At 47.0% G+C, this 19,085-nt stretch overlaps 5 protein-coding genes across 8 annotated transcripts; 2 read left to right on the plus strand and 3 right to left on the minus strand.

Moving 5' to 3' along the window:
• Window positions 1-47: 47 nt before the first annotated feature.
• On the minus strand, window positions 48-1,465 carry LOC136183514 (uncharacterized). Its single transcript, XM_065970178.1, has 8 exons — window positions 1,413-1,465; window positions 1,186-1,361; window positions 1,018-1,139; window positions 907-967; window positions 731-850; window positions 490-678; window positions 328-438; window positions 48-278 (listed from the first exon to the last, which is right to left on the minus strand). Exons 1-8 carry the CDS (start codon window positions 1,432-1,434, stop codon window positions 102-104), a joined length of 978 nt encoding a protein of 325 aa, XP_065826250.1. The 5' UTR covers window positions 1,435-1,465; the 3' UTR covers window positions 48-101.
• Window positions 1,466-2,754: 1,289 nt separating this feature from the next.
• Window positions 2,755-5,975, minus strand: LOC136183504 (uncharacterized). The gene is made up of 2 exons (XM_065970164.1): window positions 5,959-5,975; window positions 2,755-5,896 (listed from the first exon to the last, which is right to left on the minus strand). Exons 1-2 carry the CDS (start codon window positions 5,969-5,971, stop codon window positions 2,886-2,888), a joined length of 3,024 nt encoding a protein of 1,007 aa, XP_065826236.1. The 5' UTR covers window positions 5,972-5,975; the 3' UTR covers window positions 2,755-2,885.
• A 73-nt stretch (window positions 5,976-6,048) lies between these two features.
• LOC136183503 (uncharacterized) lies at window positions 6,049-9,849 on the minus strand. Of its 2 annotated transcripts, XM_065970162.1 has the most exons (3): window positions 9,738-9,849; window positions 9,289-9,675; window positions 6,049-8,997 (listed from the first exon to the last, which is right to left on the minus strand). In XM_065970162.1, exons 1-3 carry the CDS (start codon window positions 9,748-9,750, stop codon window positions 6,149-6,151), a joined length of 3,249 nt encoding a protein of 1,082 aa, XP_065826234.1. In that variant the 5' UTR covers window positions 9,751-9,849; the 3' UTR covers window positions 6,049-6,148. The 2 variants fall into 2 exon arrangements, with proteins under 2 accessions (XP_065826234.1, XP_065826235.1); XM_065970163.1 differs by lacking the exon at window positions 9,738-9,849 and having other exon boundaries at window positions 9,515-9,719.
• Window positions 9,850-9,937: 88 nt separating this feature from the next.
• Window positions 9,938-13,749, plus strand: LOC136200052 (fibropellin-1-like). The gene is made up of 18 exons (XM_065990376.1): window positions 9,938-10,000; window positions 10,251-10,799; window positions 10,861-11,055; window positions 11,112-11,216; window positions 11,280-11,393; window positions 11,449-11,562; window positions 11,626-11,739; window positions 11,793-11,906; window positions 11,965-12,078; window positions 12,136-12,249; window positions 12,305-12,424; window positions 12,487-12,600; window positions 12,653-12,766; window positions 12,830-12,943; window positions 12,996-13,106; window positions 13,169-13,285; window positions 13,341-13,457; window positions 13,515-13,749. The coding sequence occupies exons 2-18, from the start codon at window positions 10,580-10,582 to the stop codon at window positions 13,637-13,639; spliced, it is 2,136 nt and encodes a 711-aa protein (XP_065846448.1). The 5' UTR covers window positions 9,938-10,000; window positions 10,251-10,579; the 3' UTR covers window positions 13,640-13,749.
• Window positions 13,750-13,906: 157 nt separating this feature from the next.
• On the plus strand, window positions 13,907-18,687 carry LOC136200050 (uncharacterized). 3 transcript variants are annotated; one of them, XM_065990374.1, is made up of 19 exons: window positions 13,907-14,216; window positions 14,273-14,319; window positions 14,374-14,443; window positions 14,492-14,610; window positions 14,669-14,723; window positions 14,773-14,940; window positions 15,004-15,191; window positions 15,245-15,510; window positions 15,565-15,785; window positions 15,834-16,055; window positions 16,109-16,304; window positions 16,365-16,426; window positions 16,486-16,873; window positions 16,935-17,051; window positions 17,107-17,311; window positions 17,366-17,662; window positions 17,720-18,282; window positions 18,332-18,447; window positions 18,508-18,687. In XM_065990374.1, exons 1-18 carry the CDS (start codon window positions 13,936-13,938, stop codon window positions 18,425-18,427), a joined length of 3,561 nt encoding a protein of 1,186 aa, XP_065846446.1. In that variant the 5' UTR covers window positions 13,907-13,935; the 3' UTR covers window positions 18,428-18,447; window positions 18,508-18,687. The 3 variants fall into 3 exon arrangements, with proteins under 3 accessions (XP_065846446.1, XP_065846445.1, XP_065846447.1); XM_065990373.1 differs by having other exon boundaries at window positions 18,332-18,687; XM_065990375.1 differs by lacking the exons at window positions 13,907-14,216; window positions 14,273-14,319 and having other exon boundaries at window positions 14,375-14,443; window positions 14,773-14,787; window positions 14,850-14,940; window positions 18,332-18,687.
• Window positions 18,688-19,085: the final 398 nt, after the last annotated feature.

A 19,085-nucleotide genomic window follows, 5' to 3' on the forward strand; every position in this document is an offset into this window, starting at 1 on the left:
GTGACGTCTGTGACGTCAATCGGATTCCAATAGGCCGGATGTATGACGCAACAAAACTTTTTATTTTGTGTACGACAGGGGCGGAAGAAATGCAAACGTATCTAATACGTTATTGCAAACTTTCGGTCTATAAATTCTCCTGCTGTAATAGGTTCATATTTATTTGATCCATCCAAGCTCTCAATGACAAAATCGTCATCGGGATGAAAAAAGAAAGCAATGGAACGACGAATACGAGAGCGCTTGTCCGGATCCTCGGGCAGCAAAACTCTGTGCCTCTAATACAACATAACATATTGGATTGATCACTCAAGTCTTATGTCTTACAGCAGCAATATATTTGTCACTAGTCCACTGCTGCATCAGTGAGCCAAGATTAACAAGAACGGCTCCACGTACGTAAGGAACGTTAATATATCCACCAGCAGTCTTTTTTACCTGAATGTAATTATTTAATTAAAAACGGGTAACAGTACTAGCTCCTTTCACCTGCAGTCCCCCCATTGTGTCTTGGAAAAGCAGCGTGATGGAACCGTAGTCCGAATGTTCACCACATCGCAATTGTCCTGGCTCGATTTCATTTTCAGGAGGCAGCGGAGGATAGTGCAACACGCGCAACGTCGTTCTGTTTTTCAGACTCCCAATGAGCTGATGCGAATTAACAAACAAATCGGGATCCTAGCTCAAAAAAAATTAATACCCTTATAACTCTCATCAGATTCTATAGAACCTTTAGTCCATCTAACCCTCGTCCCATTGCCGCCATCACTCTCGTGCCAAGATCACGGCACGAGCCAAAGAACTTCGTCGACTCTTCCTTCAAAGTTGGCACCTCCTTGTCAGGCCATTCCTGTGGAAAGAAAACAGTTAGTTAATCTTAACATATAGAATGTATCTAAATATCACGTGAGCAGAGAGGTCTGTCTGAAAAGTTTCTTTCAAGTCAGACGGTTTCGTGGGATCCAATCTAGAACGTCATGCAATACAGTCCAATTTCGTATTTTTCCACTACTCTACCTCTCCCTTCGAAGAGCCACGTATCCATTATTTCCGGAAGCCTTTTCTGCTCTTCGAAAACGATTTTTGACGTCCACCGGCAAGTCGAAGAACTTGTCGTACATCGTAAATATTTTTTCGACCTGCACCCGGTGCATTGAGATTGAAATCGCGCTCCGCGCTGCTCACTTCGTCTTCGGGCACACCGAAATTCGTCAGAAATACGAAGCCGATCGTTCGAAAGGCCTCGTCCAGTTTTTCGCACAAGCCTCGAACGTCGCTCGAGTTCCAGTCGATGCTCGAATCGGCTTGCGACAAGCTGAGTGCGGCGAAATCGACAGTCGGTACAGCCATGAGAATGCACGCTAGAGTATGACGTAGGCGGAACCAGGGGCGGAACTACGGCGCTATGTTACCTTGTCTCGTCCTTGGTGTCATTGCGACCTGCTCGATCTCAGCCGCGATGACGGAAACGATTCAATTGGTCGCAAATCTCGCTGATCGCGGACCACAAATCCGAGGCACGGCCGCCGGTATTCTACATTCGTTCAACGCCACCCATCCGCCTATGGACGCCGTCAGACCGCTTCGCCTTCACATGTATCGAGGTCCGGAACGATTCCACCTCTACGACAATACGACGACGAAGAATCAGGGCCCCCGTCTCTTCGCCAATACGGCGCGACTCGAGGAGCTCGGCATTCGAACGCAACTTCTCCTTTCCGATATCTATTTTGCCGTGCGTGATCACGCCCACTTGCCGGTCAGTCTACTTCCGGGTGACAACGGAAATTTTACGTTGTGGAAATGGGTCGTTGCGTATTGCATCGAAGCGGCAATTCACGCCGGACACGAAGATGTCTATTGGGATATCTACAACGAGCCCAATATTGGCTTCAAGAATCGTTCGATTGAGCAATTCTACGCTGTTTGGGCGACGGCGTACGCGCTGATTAAAACGCGTCTGCCGCACGCCGTCGTCGTTGGGCCGTCAATTGCTGACATCGAATGGAATGAGACGTTTTTGTGGATGCAACAGTTTCTCCTGCGGCAAAACGAGACCGGTCAGTTGCCAGACATTCTGTGCTGGCACGTAGGCTATAGCAACGGAAGCGTTCTAGCCGATCAGCACGATGCTGTGAAGGCTTTTTTGACGTTGAAGCGCATTTCTATACAGAGGTTTGCTCACAATGAAGTTATAGGGCAGAAGTCGTCTCTATCGCCGGGCGTTGCTGTGAGTTTCATTTCGAATCTGGAGCGGTTGGCTGTCGATCACGCCTGCCGCGCTTGCTGGCGCGAGTTTGACTATTTGACTGGGGATCGAGAGGATACGTGCTGGGATCAGTCTTTGGATGGTCTTCTAGCGGTTGACTATGAAGGAGAGAATTATGCGCCTCGTTCTGTGTGGTGGGCATATCGATATTACGCTGACATGTCTGGGTGGACGGTTCCCATTGATGGTCCCATCATGCAGTGGCAGCTTGATGGGTTGCTGAGTTGGAATTCAGCAGGTAACGTGTCTATTCTCTTGGGTCGAATTGGGGAGTCCAATCAGAGCGTTGCAGTCGATTTCACTCTAAACGGAATATCAATGTCGTCATTTATTGTTAGCATGCAATTTATACCATATACCGGTATGCTTCCTTTGTATAATCCTGTGCCAGTGCATCTTGATGTTGTGATGGAGACAGAGAACGATTCCTTTACCATGAACCTGCCAAAGTTGTATAAAGACGAAGCAGTGTGGATAACGGTTAGTAGAAAACATAATTACTGATAGCAGTCTAAAAACAGCCAGTAAAAGTAGCTACTATACGTTCACTACGTAAATGTAAAAGGTTTGCTTTGAAGTATAAAACTTCAGTCTCCACCTTGTGGCTACGCTTTTTTTACAAAGAAAGACCATGACAGTAGGACGCGCTACGATTAATGGAACGACTGGTTCGATCCGGAGCCGGATACACAAGCAACTTAATCATTGACAAACTAAGTGATCTCGATGGAGAAACCTGTTGTTGGTAAAAGCTGTATGATCTTCCCGTTTCTGACTCGCTTTTCCGTCTCATTTCGCACCATCGTTGCACTACGCAAAAGCAGTCAGTGAAATTTGGGATGCGTTTTCGCAATAGAGCTTGAATTGTTTCCTTGAACTTGGACGACTTTTTTTCCTTGTCGTTTTCCGCAACAAGCTTGACAAAAGGACAAAGTTGTGTAGTTAACCTTTTAGCGCATTTTTGGCACTCCTCTCGGTGATCAATCCGAAAAGCGTTCGTATCTTTCTCACCCAATTCTTCGAGTAGTTTATCAATCAGGAAAAGATATGCGTGACATTCGACAGAAAGTTCAGTGCAATCGGTTTCATAGATGAAAACGGTTTCACGTACGTCAAGAGCTTGGTTGAAGTAAGTCGTAGCCTCTTTAAACGCAACAATTGCTTTGCCGCGTCTCAACCATCTTTTTGTGTTAGCTTCAATCAAAAAAAGGATTTTTCCTATAGCCAACGAGTTCCATGCTTTCAAAGGATGTTGACTGCCACTCATCTCCTCATCTATCTCCCTAAGATCCCTCACAGCCAAATTAATTTTCGTCAAATTAGGCCAACCATCAAACACTTTGGCTATAGCCATGTGATGACGGACTATAAGCAACGATATCGAATTGCAAGATAAAGCCCTCTGTCCTTCAAGAACCTTGGAATAAGCACCTATACTTCTGTTAAAGTTACGGTTGCTGAAAAAACATCGAGCCATCTGAAGTTGAATTGAACATATGTCTGGATGAGGAGGGCACTTATATCCGCTGTGCCACAGAAACTGAAAGAAATTTTTCGCTTTTTCGTAAAACTGAATAGCTGATTGGCTTCCATCCACATTCTCAGCAACCGCTCCGAGAGCAGAATTGCACGAAGCGGCAAGAAGTTGATCAGCCAGACTTGATGGCTGTCCCAGTGCATCACGCATTAGAATTGAAAATGCCGAATCAAACTTTTTCTGAGCCATGAGGTGTCGAGCTTTTATGAGAAAGCATTCAATCAACAGCGGTTCATTCTCTATCTCTTTCGCCTTCTCTGTCGCTCTTGTAAGACAACTGATGTCGTCGTCAGAAAGAACCGAAGCAAAGCTTTCCAAAACCGTTTCTAACGCTCTCATTTCAAAAAGTATGTAGCTCTGCCAGTCGCCCTTTGCCTCTGCAGCCTTGCCGCACAGTTTGAAGACTCTACGACGATCGTCTGGCGAGACAACAGCTCTGAGTAAAGGAGCCGCATCAGCAGCCAAACGAATGTTTTCCTTTGAAACGTCAGCAACGTCAAAAGCATCAGCAAACGTAGACAGTTGTTTGTAATTCGCTCGATTGCTGTCAAACAGTTCTATCGCCTCAACAGCGTTAACTTCGTACTTATCAACGGCTATGCGCAGCTTGAAACACGTTAGAGTCACGTACTGCAGCTGAGCCTCACGCGGAGCTGGGCCCACTTTGTACTTCCTTCTCAGGTACTGACACACTAAAGTGTGAAGATAAAACGTATCTACAAAGGCGACGTGAGTAAGAAGGCTGCAATCAACGAGAGGCACCAGGACATCACGTATTGCCTTCTTTCTCTCGAGACAGAGCAAGTTCGCTGCATCATCTTTGGTAAAAGGCAGCTGAAAGAGGTTGAGACAAATCAGGTGACGTTGGAGAGGCTTCGGTAAAAGAGTGTAAATCGCTTCAATCATTACCGATATGCCGTCAAACTCCACAGCAGTGCTCACCTCATCTAGATAGTCAAGGAACCTGACCTGCGGCTGCCTGTCTGATTCAGACATATCATCCTCACTAAGGCCGCGTTGAAGGCCTGAGATCAGAAGATGAATTGCCATGGGCATTCCACCGCACAGCTTCGCCAAGTGATGAGCCTTCTCTGGCGTTATCTCCTTATAGTCCTTACTGTTTAGACGTGCTAATATAATGCCAGCAGCCACGTCTACGTCAAGGGGACTCATGCAGAACGGTTCACCATGGGGTTCGAAGGTGTCAAAGCGATGAGCTGACGTCGTAACAATTTGAAAAACGGGCGCAAGAATCCGTAGAAGACGCCTCAACAGGTCAAGACGAGACTTAACGAGTTTGTCACAACGATTCAAAATGATGAGTCGACTTGAAGACGATGATAATTTGCCGACAACTTCCTGAAGCCTCAAAATCTCAGACTCTTGGCCCAATGACAGCTTTTCGTTCATAGCAAAAAGAATTGCAGCGGCAGCCTTGTTTTCAGTTGAATAAAGCGTCATGTCAACGTAAACAACCGTCCAGTGAAGATGAGCGAAACGACGCCCTAGCGCGATAACGAACTGGCTTTTTCCTGATCCGGGCAATCCCGTCACGGTGACAACAGACGTCCCGGCACGGATTTTGTAAAAGATATCATTCAACTCCGTCGTTCGGCCTTCAAAGTTGAACACAAGCGAAGGTAGCGGCTTTGGTTGCAATTCGTCTCGTTTTTGGCGAGGACGATGAAAGACATCCGAAATCTTTCTTGCCAACGCATCGATGTCGTCCACGCCCACCAGACTCCCGTCGACGTCGACGCTTTTCAGTAAGGGCATTCGTTCTCGAAACGTTTCCACGCTCACGCCGTGAAGCAATGGAAAGATAGAGATCGGCATTTTGTAGACGGCGCCGATAAGACGCTTCAAATCGGGTTCGGGACGCTCGAGGAGCGATTCGCTCACGACGAGAAGCGCTCCGTAGACGATTTCGCCGCGAAGCGCTTCTTCTAGCTTTGTGTACATGTCTTCACCCCACTCAATCGACTCCTCGTCGTAGAACACTTTTAGTTTTTCCGTTTCAAGTCGATTGTAGAGCGGTTTGGCGAAGTCCTTCTCAGCAGGATGGGCGATGAGAAGCAGATCGTTCTTTTCTGTAAAGAAAGAGAGCATTAGAGCGTTTTTCTGTTCGATCGGCCTCCCTTTCTGTGCGTACCGGGCGAAGACATGGGACCGGGCGAAGACATGGGACCGGGCGAAGACATGGGAAAGTGTATGTCACGTGGTTGTTTTTCACGAGGCCTTATTGAATAATACGCCATTTATTCGCCAATATTTAATTTTTCAAAAAGTCGCGCTAGAATAATTCAATAAAATGAGCAAAAGATTTGAATGACCATAAGCATTTAGGCCAAGTCCTGTGACAGCATTGAGGAGCTAGATGAGGCCCGTGGTCGGCGGAACTCCCAAAAGTCCGACTCATCGCCACTGCCGTCAGGTTCCCCCTTGAGCCTACATATAAGACTCGGCGATTCAGGAGACGTTCCGGCGAGGTCAACAGACAAACTGTCGCCCTCTAGTGACTGCTTGCTCACTTTCCTCAATGAGTCGCTAACTGCCTTGGATAGCTTCACTGGCGACGGGTAGATCAACGTGCTCAGTATGGCCGAATTCAACGAACGTCGCTTGCCGAGGCCGGGGGGAAGGGAATGAGCGCGAAGGGGTAACGGCTTGAAAGACTTCCTCCGAGACACCTGACTGAAGGATCGGGTCACGCAACGGTTATCGTGAGTAAAGCTGTTTCTTCGCAGTAAAACAGAAAGACAACCGGTAAAGCGCGTCTCGACGTCGACTCTCTGAAAGGCGACGCGAACCGAAGCAATAGTTTGGCACATTTTCAGAAATGCGCGCTTATCACGATTAGTCACAAAGTTGACCATTGATGTAACTTTTGTTGCATTTCTCGAGTCGAGTTCGGCTTTCAATTCGCAGCACTGAAAACGGTAACTTACCGAATTCTCGATGGATTTTTTTCCAAGCCGCAAAGCCTGAAGAACGCTAAGGTAAGCGAGACAGTCTATCTTAAGCTCGGAATCATCAACAGCATCAATGGTGAGATTTCCGCACCAATCCAAAGCTCTTCTCAGATGCTCTTCGGACTGTTGCAGTGCTTCCTTCGCTTCTTTCTGGCGACTCTTTTCCTCGTTGATGCCAAGTCTGAACAAGATCTTCCCGGCGCCCAGAGGGGCGAGAAGTCGAAGAGGATGACCGTCAGTCAGACGCTCAACTTCGCTTTCTACGTTGTCCAGCGTCGTGACCGCCTCCCTCTGTACGTCCTGATCGTTGGGAAAGGCGCAAGCGTTTGCAATGCACTGTTGATACTGTGTCGTCGCCAATGACAATCGATCGCAAGACAAGTCGACCTGCATCTTTTGCACACGACTGTACGTCCTCGAGCTTTCTCTGTACTTCTCCATTTCAAACTGGCATCGAGCCGTTTGCAACAATATAGCACATGTCTCCGGATGAAAGCCACGATCATCGCCTTGAGCAACTGAGCAGAATTCCATCGCCTCCTGGTAGACTAAAACGGCCGTTTTGAAGTCGCCAACCTCTTCGGCGGCATTCCCATACGCAACCAAAGCAGCCGACTTTAGCAGGGGATCCGCAGATAGCTCGTTCTTGGAATGATCATAAATAACTTTTTGAATCAACTCAAAAGCACCCTTGCCTGCAGAGTCAGAGAGGAGAATCTGAACCTCAGTTATGCGACAATGAATCAACAGAAGGGTATCGTTGGCGGCAGCGGCACAATTCTCCTCGGCTAGTCGCAATAGCCGCATCGCTTCATCTGTATCCGGTTGAAAGGTATCCAATATTGCTTCAATGGCAAACAATTGCAGTCGTGAACAGGGACCCTGATCTCCGGCACTTTCAGCAGACTGAGCGCACGATCTCAAAAACGTTCCTCGAGCGTCCGGAGACAGGGTGGCGCGAAAGAGCGACACCGTGTCAAGAGCGAGTCGCACGTACATCATGCGCAACGTCGACACTTGGGGCAGACCGTTGAACTTGAAGAGCAATTGAACAAAATTCTCTCGATTCTGCTGAAACAATCGCACGGCTCGTTTCGCTTCCTTTTCGTAAATGCCGGCAATCTTTCGAAGATGAAAGCAATAGAAGCGACAAAAACGAATGAGCGCGGCGTCGTAAATTGTCGCGGAAGTGCTCGCCGTTTCTCGGCATCGTTCCTTGAGAAACTTTCGTACAAGGCTGTGCAACTTGAAACGGCGTTGCGGCTGTTGGTCGCACTGGAGCAGACTTCGCCTCTCTAACGGCAGCAAAATCTTATCTTTAACCTCACTCCGCCCCATGCCCAGTATCTCCGCAGCTTCGTCGTCGGTGAACGAAGATTGGAACAACGAGAGGCACGTTAGCCACTGCTGGAGGTCTTCGCCTAAGGATTGATATGCCGTCTCAAAGCAAGCCGTCACTTTGCTCTCAGCAGGAAAATTGAGATTATCAGCATAGTAATCCAGCTTCTTTAAAAAATGTGCGTCAGACGCTTGAAGGTGTTCTAGGAGATCGTCAGGCGTGTAAACCGTTCGAAGAACGGCGCCAATTATCTGTATAGCGATGGGCATACAGCCGCAGAGGCGAACAAGCCGATTCGCTTGCTTTTTGTCACACGATGAGCAGAGTTGGATGAGAACGCTGCAAGCTGAAGACTGGGTGAGCGGATTGAGCAAAATTTCTTGTCTACTGTTGTAGCGCTGACATGACGTCGTCAGCACTCGAAAAGCGGAACGAAGAACGTTGAGTAGACTGTGAAATTGGTTTGGTTTATTCTTCAATATCTTGTCGCAGCCGTCCAGAATGAGAACGGCGTCTTGAAACGCTCTTTGCTTCGTCGCCGACACGAGCTCTTTGAACTCGTGACCCAGCTGAGCCCGTCGATCAAGCGCCTCCAGTATGGCACTAGCATACTGGTCCTGACTTTGATAATCAGTCACGCTGACGTAGAACACTCGGCGGCGCGGGTGGGCTTCATTGTCACCTAATCGTAGCCCAGCGGCCGCAGCAAGCGCGCTTTTTCCAACGCCAGGAGGTCCGCTAATAGCCACCGTCTCTGCGCCGCCGTTCACGTATTTGACGATCAGTTCCATCTCACGGTTGCGACCATCAAAGCCGGGTGGAAGACCCGGAAGCTGACGGAATGATTCACATCGTGCGGAAGTGATCACCTCCTTGCCATCTGAAGTAGAAGATCATATTATTGAGCAGAAGAGGTCACATAGAGCTTTTTTATAGCCAGCTCTCTGTAAAGTATGATACGCGCCGTGTTCGCCAAAGGGATCATGGTAGAGTGACGTCATTCGTTTTCCCTAATAGCGCATAGCGACATTGGGCTCAGTTTATATAGGCCTCCCTAAAGCTCTCTAAGTGATCCCTCTGGCGAACGCCATGCAAGTGATAAAACAACCAATCAGTACATTAAATTTGATGTAAATTGTACATCAATGTCTACTGCATTGGCTGCGCTTACTTTGCAAATATCGAGCAACGTCCTCTGCCAACGCCTCCACGTCGTGTCGTGAAGCGCTGAGCGCTTGCCTCTGAGCGAGAAGACACTGCTTCTCCCCGAATTCTTTTGCCGTGATACTGTCCAGCAGTATCGGCAGAATCTTCGACGAGCGCTCGCGTGCGACGCCAATCACGTCGCGGGCGAAGGCGGTATCGGCGAGAAAGTCGCCGCTAACCAGAATCAGTACCTTATTCGATCGATCGGCGGCGTTCGTCTGCTCGTCGAAGATCGAACTACCCCAGGGAATAGATTTCTCGTCGTAGAAAACTTCCAGGCCATGCTCTTCGTGCAGGAGAGTGTGAACAGCCGTGGCGAGTGCTTCATCTTCGGCATGCGCCACCAGCAACACTGCGCGCGACAAATAACAACGGATGAGGTTTGTCTAGTACGCATTGTGGAACTCGCGACACCTCTATTCGCCATAGTTGTCACACCACCGCAGTCTCCTTATCATCGCGCTGCGACTACTGCACACGACTACTGTACCCAGAGAGCCACCCAGAGATGTAGTACCCTGGGCGGAGGTCGGGGAAAATTCGTTGATTGCGCACGCTCAATACGTCATGGTTTGTTTACAGAAGGCTCTGGTGAGCATGAGGTCATCGAGGGGGGGATGGATTTTCGTCATTTTCCTTCGCTAAGCAAGCAAGATGATCTCACGACGGACACCCAGGTATAAATCGTTTCGACGGTGTTTCGAATCGATACGGCGAATGTAGGCCAACGCATTAGGCTCAAACCATACTAGATATCTATGCTCAAACCTCGAACACACCTAATAAAGGGTCCTGGTTCGGCCAAAGGACCTAGCCTCGGACCAGACCCTCTCAATGCCGTTGTACAAGAAACGGCGTTGAGAGGTCCGGTCCGAGGCTATCAGTGAGTCTCGATATCTCTCGTATCTATGATTGTACTAACCATAGATCGATTGTCATTTGACCGAAGTCCCGGGTCAGTTGCAGAGAGACGAGCAAAGGGTCGGCGGCTCCTAGCTGAACACTGACTCTTGGCAACACCAGAGCGACAGACGCTACAGATGCTTGTATATATAGTCACTTCCGCGAACGGCAGCAGTCATCTTACCAAACAGACATAGATAGTTCAATTTCACCTGCTGTGCCTGTCTAATGAGCCACCATTCATCCCCGAGCGTTGCCCTGCCATCCCACACAGAGCAGCACTATAAAAGCCCAGGCACTCCGTATCAACGTTACTCTACCACTGAAGAGCGTGACAGAGTGTGCGAGGAACGATGAAACTTGCTCTCAGTGTCGCTCTTCTCGTCATTGGGCTCAGCTTCGCTTCGGCGACCAATCAACCCAATCGCCCAGCGGCTGTATGTCGCGGCGCCAGTCCCCTGTTGCAGCCCTATTCGACCTCGTGGCTGACATGCTCGACCTACAAAAAATGCCCAGGGAATGCGTGGTGCGATTTCAGCCAGGGCCGATCGAGGCCAGGCGTCTGCTGTCCAGGTAAAGAAAACCCTCGCGTCGCACGTACGCGTACATGCTTTGACGGTGGAATTGACTCCAGGGTGCAAACTTCCGAGTGGAAGAATCATCCCCGTCGGCGAGTCGTACAAGAAGTCTGACTGCTCCAACTGCCAGTGCGTTTGGGATGACAGTGAGAAGGAAGCCAGGCTTGTCTGCGCTCAAGTTCTGTGCGCCAAGCCCTCGTGCCCGTACCCGCAAAAAGTCCGTGGCCAGTGCTGCCCCGTTTGCCCACGACGTAGGGAGACAATAGTCGAAATAGAAATTCTGGAGTACGATGACGTTTCTCTATAGCCTGTGCCACGTCTCCGTGCAGAAACGGAGGCACTTGCGTTCCGGATGGAAATAATTTCAAGTGCCAGTGCAAACCTGGTTACGAAGGCCGCGTCTGTCAGATCAGTGAGCGAGCTAATTAATTGCGTAATTGATTCACCTAAACAAATTCTCCTAATTGCGATCCAGACAGCAACGACTGCAGTCCCAATCCGTGCCAAAATGCCGGCATCTGCGTTGATCGGGTCAACGATTTCGAGTGCAGATGTCGCAAAGGATTCGAGGGAAAGCGCTGCGAAATAAGTACAGAAAAAGAGAAGGCGTCTTTATCACTCGCTCACCGTACGCGTTTCTATAGACACGAACGACTGTCGTCCTGATTCTTGCCAGAACGGTGGTGAATGTATTGACTTGGTCGCCGGTTTTCGATGCAATTGCGAGGCTGGTTTCGCGGGCAAACGGTGCGAAATCAGTAAGAAGACTCTTCTACGTCATCAGGCGCTCCTTTCAATTAAAGTCTCGCGCTTTTTTGTAGACATCAATGACTGCAGTCCCAATCCGTGCAGAAACGGTGGACGTTGCTCGGATCTCGTCAACGATTTCAGGTGTGCCTGTCGCCCTGGATTCGAAGGAAAACGCTGCGAAATCAGTACGTAGAACTCTGATAATCAAAGCTTAAATTCACTAAGAAATCGATTTTAGATATTGATGAGTGCGAGTCCGACCCGTGCCAGAACGGTGGCCAATGCATCGATTTGATCAATGGGTTCAGGTGCCAATGCGAAGACGGTTTTGCTGGCCGAAGATGCGAAATAAGTACGCAAAGAGACTAATTAGGTAGACGCGTCTTCTAAATCCGCTCTAAATTTTCAAGACATCAATGATTGCCATCCCAATCCGTGCCGCAACGGAGCTCAGTGCGTCGATTTAGTCGATGACTTCCAGTGCAGGTGCCGACCGGGATTCGCTGGAAAGCGTTGCGAGAAAAGTGAGTGCATTATTTGGTTTGTATACCGACGGTTTTATTTCATTATCTTGTCTCCAGACATTAACGATTGCCAGCGGGATTCGTGCAAAAACAACGGCAGGTGCATTGACTTGATCAACGATTTCCGATGTGTTTGCGTCAAAGGCTTTTCCGGAAAACGCTGCGAGATTCGTAAGAATCTGAACTCAATCCTACAGAACGACTAATGAAGTTGATATTTTTTTAGCGCCCAATCCCTGCCGACGTAACCCGTGCAGAAATGGTGGCACGTGTGTCAACAACAATGGCAGAGCGAAATGCGTATGCAAACCTGGATTCACCGGTACCTATTGCGAAAAACGTGTCAGTAAGTGCTCTTCATCTGGGTCAACTCACGCACCCTGAGTTGCATTCTGTTTGTGCTCGCAGATCCCTGCTTTCCGAACAACCCCTGCAAGAACGGAGCCCGATGTTACAGTGTCCTTGGCCAGGCCAAATGTCAATGCCAACGCGGCTTCAGTGGACGATATTGCGAGATCAGAAGTACACTGATTGCCTATTTAGGTTTTGACGCTAAAGGCTGGATTTTCTTTAGACCCATGCTGGCCAAACCCTTGCAAGAACTGGGGCCGTTGCCAAGTGTCCGGAAACAATGCTCAGTGTATCTGCAAATCTGGTTTCACCGGTACCTATTGCGAAAAACGTGTCAGTAAGTGCTCTTTATCTGGTGTCAACTCACGCACCCTGAGTTGCATTCTGTTTGTGCTCGCAGATCCCTGCTTTCCAAACAACCCCTGCAAGAACGGAGCCCGATGTTACAGTGTCCTTGGCCAGGCCAAATGTCAATGCCAACGCGGCTTTAGTGGACGATATTGCGAGATCAGAAGTACACCGATTGCCTATTTAGGTTTTGACGCTAAAGGCTGGATTTTCTTTAGACCCATGCTGGCCAAACCCTTGCAAGAACTGGGGCCGTTGCCAAGTGTCCGGAAACAATGCTCAGTGTATCTGCAAATCTGGTTTCACCGGCCGGTTCTGCGAGAAAAAGAGTAAGCGGTTTGATCAAAGCAGTTTCGTTCACGGAACTAAATGCTTTTGTTTCTCCTCCCAGTCGTGAATCCGTGTTCTTCGAGACCGTGCAAAAACTGGGGCTCGTGCTACAACGACAACGGTCAGGCCAAGTGCCGATGCAGATCTGGTTACACCGGTCGGTGGTGCGAGATAAGGAGTAAGCGATTTGTGGCAGTTCTGTCAGTCGAATGCAATTCTGTCTCTTTTCTCAGTTGTGAATCCGTGTTCGTCGAAGCCCTGCAAAAACTGGGGTACGTGCTACAGCCAAAATGGTCAAGCCAAATGCCGATGCAGTTCTGGTTTCACTGGTCAATGGTGTGAAAAGAGGAGTGAGTCTAAAACATTAGTCTGTTATGACGGCATTCATTTATTAATTTATTTATTAGTTGTGAATCCGTGTTCCCCGAATCCCTGCAAAAACTGGGGCAAGTGCATCAATGACGGGGGCCGAGCCAAGTGCCAATGTAAACGTGGCTTTACTGGATGGCGTTGTGAGAAGAAGGTCTATTGAGCTTACCTTCAAGTCTGCCTGACAAATCCTTTTGTTAGCGTTGATTTTCTTTTGTCCTCTCTGTCTCTGTTCTCTTTTTCCTTTCTCCAAAAAGCCGTTATGTGAGCGAATCGGTCAGACTAGATTCACATTGCTTTCAACAAATTCGTCGTCAAGAGAGCTCCCCTCCCCTCAGCTCAGGGCATTTCATCAGCATAGATTCTACTCGTCTGAACGTGCAAGACCAGGCGAACAAGCTAACATTTTTTAGGCCATTTGTTGCCTCGTGTCTAGCCCGCTTTCCCGTATATCAGGAAATGGAGCCTCGTTGGGACAAAAACATTCGCCCCCGTCTTAGTTTCCTTCGAAAGAAGTTGTCGGCTAAGGCATTAATGTTCGACCTCTACTCTAAAAAGCTAATCACAGCAGAGGAGCTCGAAGAACTCCAAGCCAAAAAAAGTGACTCTGATGCAACAAGCGCGCTGCTGGTGTCGATACTCCCGAAGAAAGGTCCCGGAACGTACGACAAATTCGTTTCCGTTCTCGCTACCGCTTGCGACGGCCATTGGAAATGTATCGCAGACGAACTAAAGCAAAGGCAAGTCTCGCGGGCCTGCTTAGCATAAGCAGCAACAGCACTGAAACTTTGTTTAGTTCGAACGAAGGGCCGTGCAATAAGACTAATATCCGCCAAGCCGAAGGTGTGGCTCCGGGACCAGATAGTGAAAGTGAAACAGAAATAGAAATTTATTTAGTTTCGGTTTTGGAGCGAAAGTATGCGTATAAAGCGCAAGCACCGTTCAGAGCGAAGCTTTTAGATTCAACGTCAGTGCACTGAAAAAGAGGAGCGCCTTATTAGAAATTTTTTTATAGGGAATTCTCATTTGACAAGAATGACTGGGTCATTATTGAAGAGGACTTTAACAATGGTTTATGCACTGGGCTTGTGAATGGAAAGAAGAAAGGCTTCTTTCCACTCTCAGTCTTGTCTGGTACTGTAAATACTAGTAGTGTATGTCATTCAAATAGATCTAATATATTTCAATCAAGATTCTGACACCTCTGCAATTTTGTGTGGTAGCGAACAGCCTCAGCCGGCACCCAAGTAAAGAAATGTTCAGCTTATAATTTTTTGTTCACTGTAATTTGTGCAGATCGAGTGGCAAAAAGTATGTCCAGTTTTATGCCTTTCTGCATTTTGACTGGAACTTCGATGTTGCCGAGGATTCAGTTTACATTCATTTTGCTCAAAATTACGTAAACCATACTAGGAGTGAGTCGCCTGTTGACTCCACAATTCAAATGGAAGTGAAGAAAAAGATGTATGCGAACTTTAGTTGAGAAGCGTTTATATGTATCTCTTGATCCTGTGCATATATCTATAGCGTTACCGACAATGGCAACGTTTTTCTGCTGGAAAGTGAAGTTCTCAGGCTATCTATTCGGTCTGATTGCATTGAGTACAAATACGCAGTCATCAGAGGAAGCACGACTAAAAACGAGCATTTGGAGTCTCCCGACACTAAAAAGGCGACGCGCGTCTTGTCAATCGGCTCGGAACTCACCGAACGCGGTATGAAATGTTTACCGGCAGTCACACTCTACCGAGACGTATTCAATTCGTAGATTTCATTATGAAATGCGACGGCATCGTCCGCAATACTCCTAATAAACGCGTCTTAGGAGAAGTTGCAGAGAAATGTGTCCGAGTCATGCTTCCCAAATGGCGTCCTTTCTCTGACAACGAGGCCTGTGTACCGATGCTTGCCAGCGAGGCCATTAAATCTCTCCGCAACGTCATCAACTGCCTGGTTTATGTCTTTGTGACAAAAGCTGGCGCTGCGGCGGGATGCCGCCGCGTTTTGGCAAATAAATCATTGGAGGAGAAAAAGGTAAACTGACCGAATAAAGCTAGACTACTCATCTTGCGATTTTCTCATCCGTAGCTATTGTTCCGTGTGCTTAGAGGAATAGTGAAAGATGGAGCCCGTGAGGACGTGATAGCGGCTGTGGGCGTTGCTCTGGTACTAGACTCTGTTGGCTCTGACGGTTTCACTGTGGCTGATTTTGAATCACTGGCATTGGCTTTGTCGCTGCAGTCGGATTTTCAGAGACGCGTTTGTCCACCTTTAGAAGAAATTGCGAAGCATTTTCCAGAAGAGAAATGGTTTGTATACCGAGTAGCATATTAGAGTTTTAAACAATGTCTAATTAGTGTTATTTTATCCGCTGTTCGGTCGGTGTGTACGACACTTTGCAAATGTTCTTCATTAGCTAATTGGCTCTTGGCAATGCCTATAATTCACTTCCTGTCAGATCGTGTGAAACCATTTGAAGTGCCTTCTGTCACGGTGAACAGATCAGAAGAAAGCTGGTGGAGTTTAGATAGCATCGCGGAAGCTGTCGGCTCATTTAGAAAAAAGAAGAATATAGCACAGTACGTTTGTTCCAAAGTTTGTAGAAATTTACAGCAACACCTTTTTTCTGCAGATCTGTGCTTGCTTTGAGAGATCAGTTAAAACCTTTGATTCAATTGGATCGGTTGCTTATGAGAGTCATTTTCTTTATCATAGATATAAAGGACTTTGACGATTGGACAGATTGTGCACTGCCACTTGAAATCCTTGCAGCACTTGCACAAAAAAAGTTTGAACCTGGTGACATCAAGACCGTTGAGGCAGTTGAGGCAAGTGTAGCTATAACTACTCATTTGTCTGGTTACAGTAGCGTGTATTTCTACGTACAGAAAATTCTTAAAAAAGTGACGCTTCTTGATTCAAAGGCTATCTCTAATTTAAAGACTCGCGTGTAATTTTTGATTTGGCGCCTTCTTGTACAATAGTGCCAGCCAAATTTTTGTTTTTCAGGTCTAGTGAAGCTCAACTCAAACAACAAACGGGCTCAAATTACGACATTGCATTGGAGCTTCTGCGGTGTCTTTGTGATTGTGATTGTGACGTCAAGTCCGTCGGAAATGCTGTATGCCCTGTGCTGAATCTACTGTTTGCTGGACTCCATCATGAAGAAAACACCGATGTTATGGAGCAAGTGACGACAAAGGCGTCCAAAGCAGTGGCTGAATGGATCGAATCTACGCCGTCAAATACTTGTCGAGAATCCCCCCGTCTCTGCCTTCGGACGTGGAGTAGAATTCTTGAGACATCCGTACCAAACGACGACTTGGCTTCCAGATGGATAGACACTCTTGTGCAAAAAATGAAAACTAATTTGAAAACTAATTTAAAGGCCATTCAGGTAGGTACTGGGATTTCTTTTGACTGTTTGTGTGTGTTTTTTAATTAATGACTCTTTTAAGGGCTTAAAACGTACTAACGTCATTCTTACTTTCTTTGACCTGAACGATGAAGAAATTCACACTGAAGTGAAGGATGCTGTTGAAAGCATTATAGCGGATGATGTAGAGCCACTTATTGTGAGTCATTTAGATAAAATCTGTTCATTCTTATATTTATATATGGTATGTACAGGAAAAAGGTGTAGAGCCAGCATTGAGAAGGCTTCACAGAACGATTTCTTCCAAATTAAATTTTGACGACTTTACATATCAATTTGTCTTAATGCTTTTTAAGAGAAGTTCAAAGGCACCAGACCAAAACGATTCAATTAACACTGATGCGTGGCTGGCAAGCGTATTAGAATGGCCGCCCTGTCAGTACGCTTATTCAAATTCCGGTGTGAGCCTTTGTATATCAGTTGTACTGTGCTGTGCAGTGTTATTGTTTTTAGAGAGATTTGATAAGGAGTTGTCCTTTTTTATCCAGAAGACGGACTGCATCATACGTGAGGTCCTTGACAACATTGGCGGTGGTGTAACAATACGACAGCTTGGTCTTTTGATGAAAAATAAAGAGACATTCAGATGTCTCTGTGAGTGCTTTAGACAAAGGGATTCAAAAAAAGATCAATTAGTTACCGACGGGATGAAGAATCTGGTGGACCACAGATTTCCTGAATTTGAAACATTTGAGCAGAAAAGAAGCCTTGTAACGGAGTTGCTTCAACTATGTCGTCAACTTGTGAATGGTAATGGCTCTTTAGTTAATCACCAAATGCAGCTTAGGTGTATTTTATTTTTTACAGTTTCTGTCGAAAAGATTGAACGCAAGGTGGAAAAAGCAGGGAAAAGATTCGTTAATGAACTTAAGGGCACAACAGACACGTCGCCATTAGAAGGTGTCAGGCACTGTCCTGGTATGAAGGTCATTCAGCGTTACTCAAATATGCTTGAGAATTTAAAGTCGAGTGATGTTTTTAAGCGCCTCTGGCAGAAGTGCGAAAATGAAATGCACCCTTCGGCATCGTTTACCTCGTGGAAAGATTTTTGCAAGTTCATGGACTCTGTGCTTGAATGTTGGATATCTTTCTGTCACAACATTAGAGATGCAACGGCTACTTTGTCTCAGATTAGATACTGTTTTGGCAGTCTACCGAACAGTGAATTAGAAAAAGAACTGAAAATCATACAAAAGCAGCTTTCTTCCGTTGAATGCATCGATGAATCAGAGTTTTGGACGAAAGAAAGAAAAGAGCAACTGATTGCGTTCAGAAAATTTTCTAAAATATGCGAAGCGGCTAAACTTTTGGAAATGGCTATTGGTGTGCTTAAAATTGAACGGAAAAATGAACTGGTACTTCTTATTGAGGTTCGTAAGTTCTAATTTTGAAACATGAGATTACGTTGTTTTCTTGCAGGATATTGAGAAGCAACCATTATCAGCTATAAATGAGATTTTGACTAACGTTCAGGCTGTACTTGAGCAAAAAATTGTCTTTTTACAACAGCATTAGTGACTGTGAAGACTGGATTAGTAAGGAGGGCGACAGAGGGACATATCTCTAGCCGGTGCACTGATTTTATTTATGTGCAGGGCAGTTATTTTTGCGTAGCCTTCTTCGTTGTTGGAGTACAAATATCAAAGCTGGCTGCAGAACGTAAGACGGCTAAGCACTTATCACTTACCCAACTAGTAACTGTTTACTGTAATTTTATTTTACTTTTGTATTGTTTTATTCTTTTTATACTGGCTAAAGTGTCTCCCGTCGTTCTTCGCCTGTGTCACGTGGTGCTAGGGGGCGGGCGGTCTTCAGATGCAAGCAGGTGCAAGCGCGTGCAAGCATTAGCAAGGATTGTAGAGGGAAGCAAGGTATTGAGATCGTGATCAGTGCAAGCAACTTGAAGGTATTGAGATCGTGATCTTCTGCCTTATCGGTGCACGGCGGCCCGCTCGCCCCAGCCCTGCTGAGTCGCCGCCGACTCTGTTTTCGCTGGATTTACGAACTTTCGTAGATTTGAACACCACGCGTGGCCAGGCGCGCGTAATACGACTTCGCTTTTTAGCCCTTCTAAAAATCGGACGTCATCGCGTAGATTCGCGAAGAGCACATGACCAGACGCGCGTGGACACGCGTAGGCGTAAATTACGATTTCGCTTTTTAGCCGTTCTAC

Source organism: Oscarella lobularis, chromosome 2 (genome assembly GCF_947507565.1).
Source record: "Oscarella lobularis chromosome 2, ooOscLobu1.1, whole genome shotgun sequence".
NCBI classification, from domain to species: Eukaryota; Metazoa; Porifera; class Homoscleromorpha; order Homosclerophorida; family Oscarellidae; genus Oscarella; species Oscarella lobularis.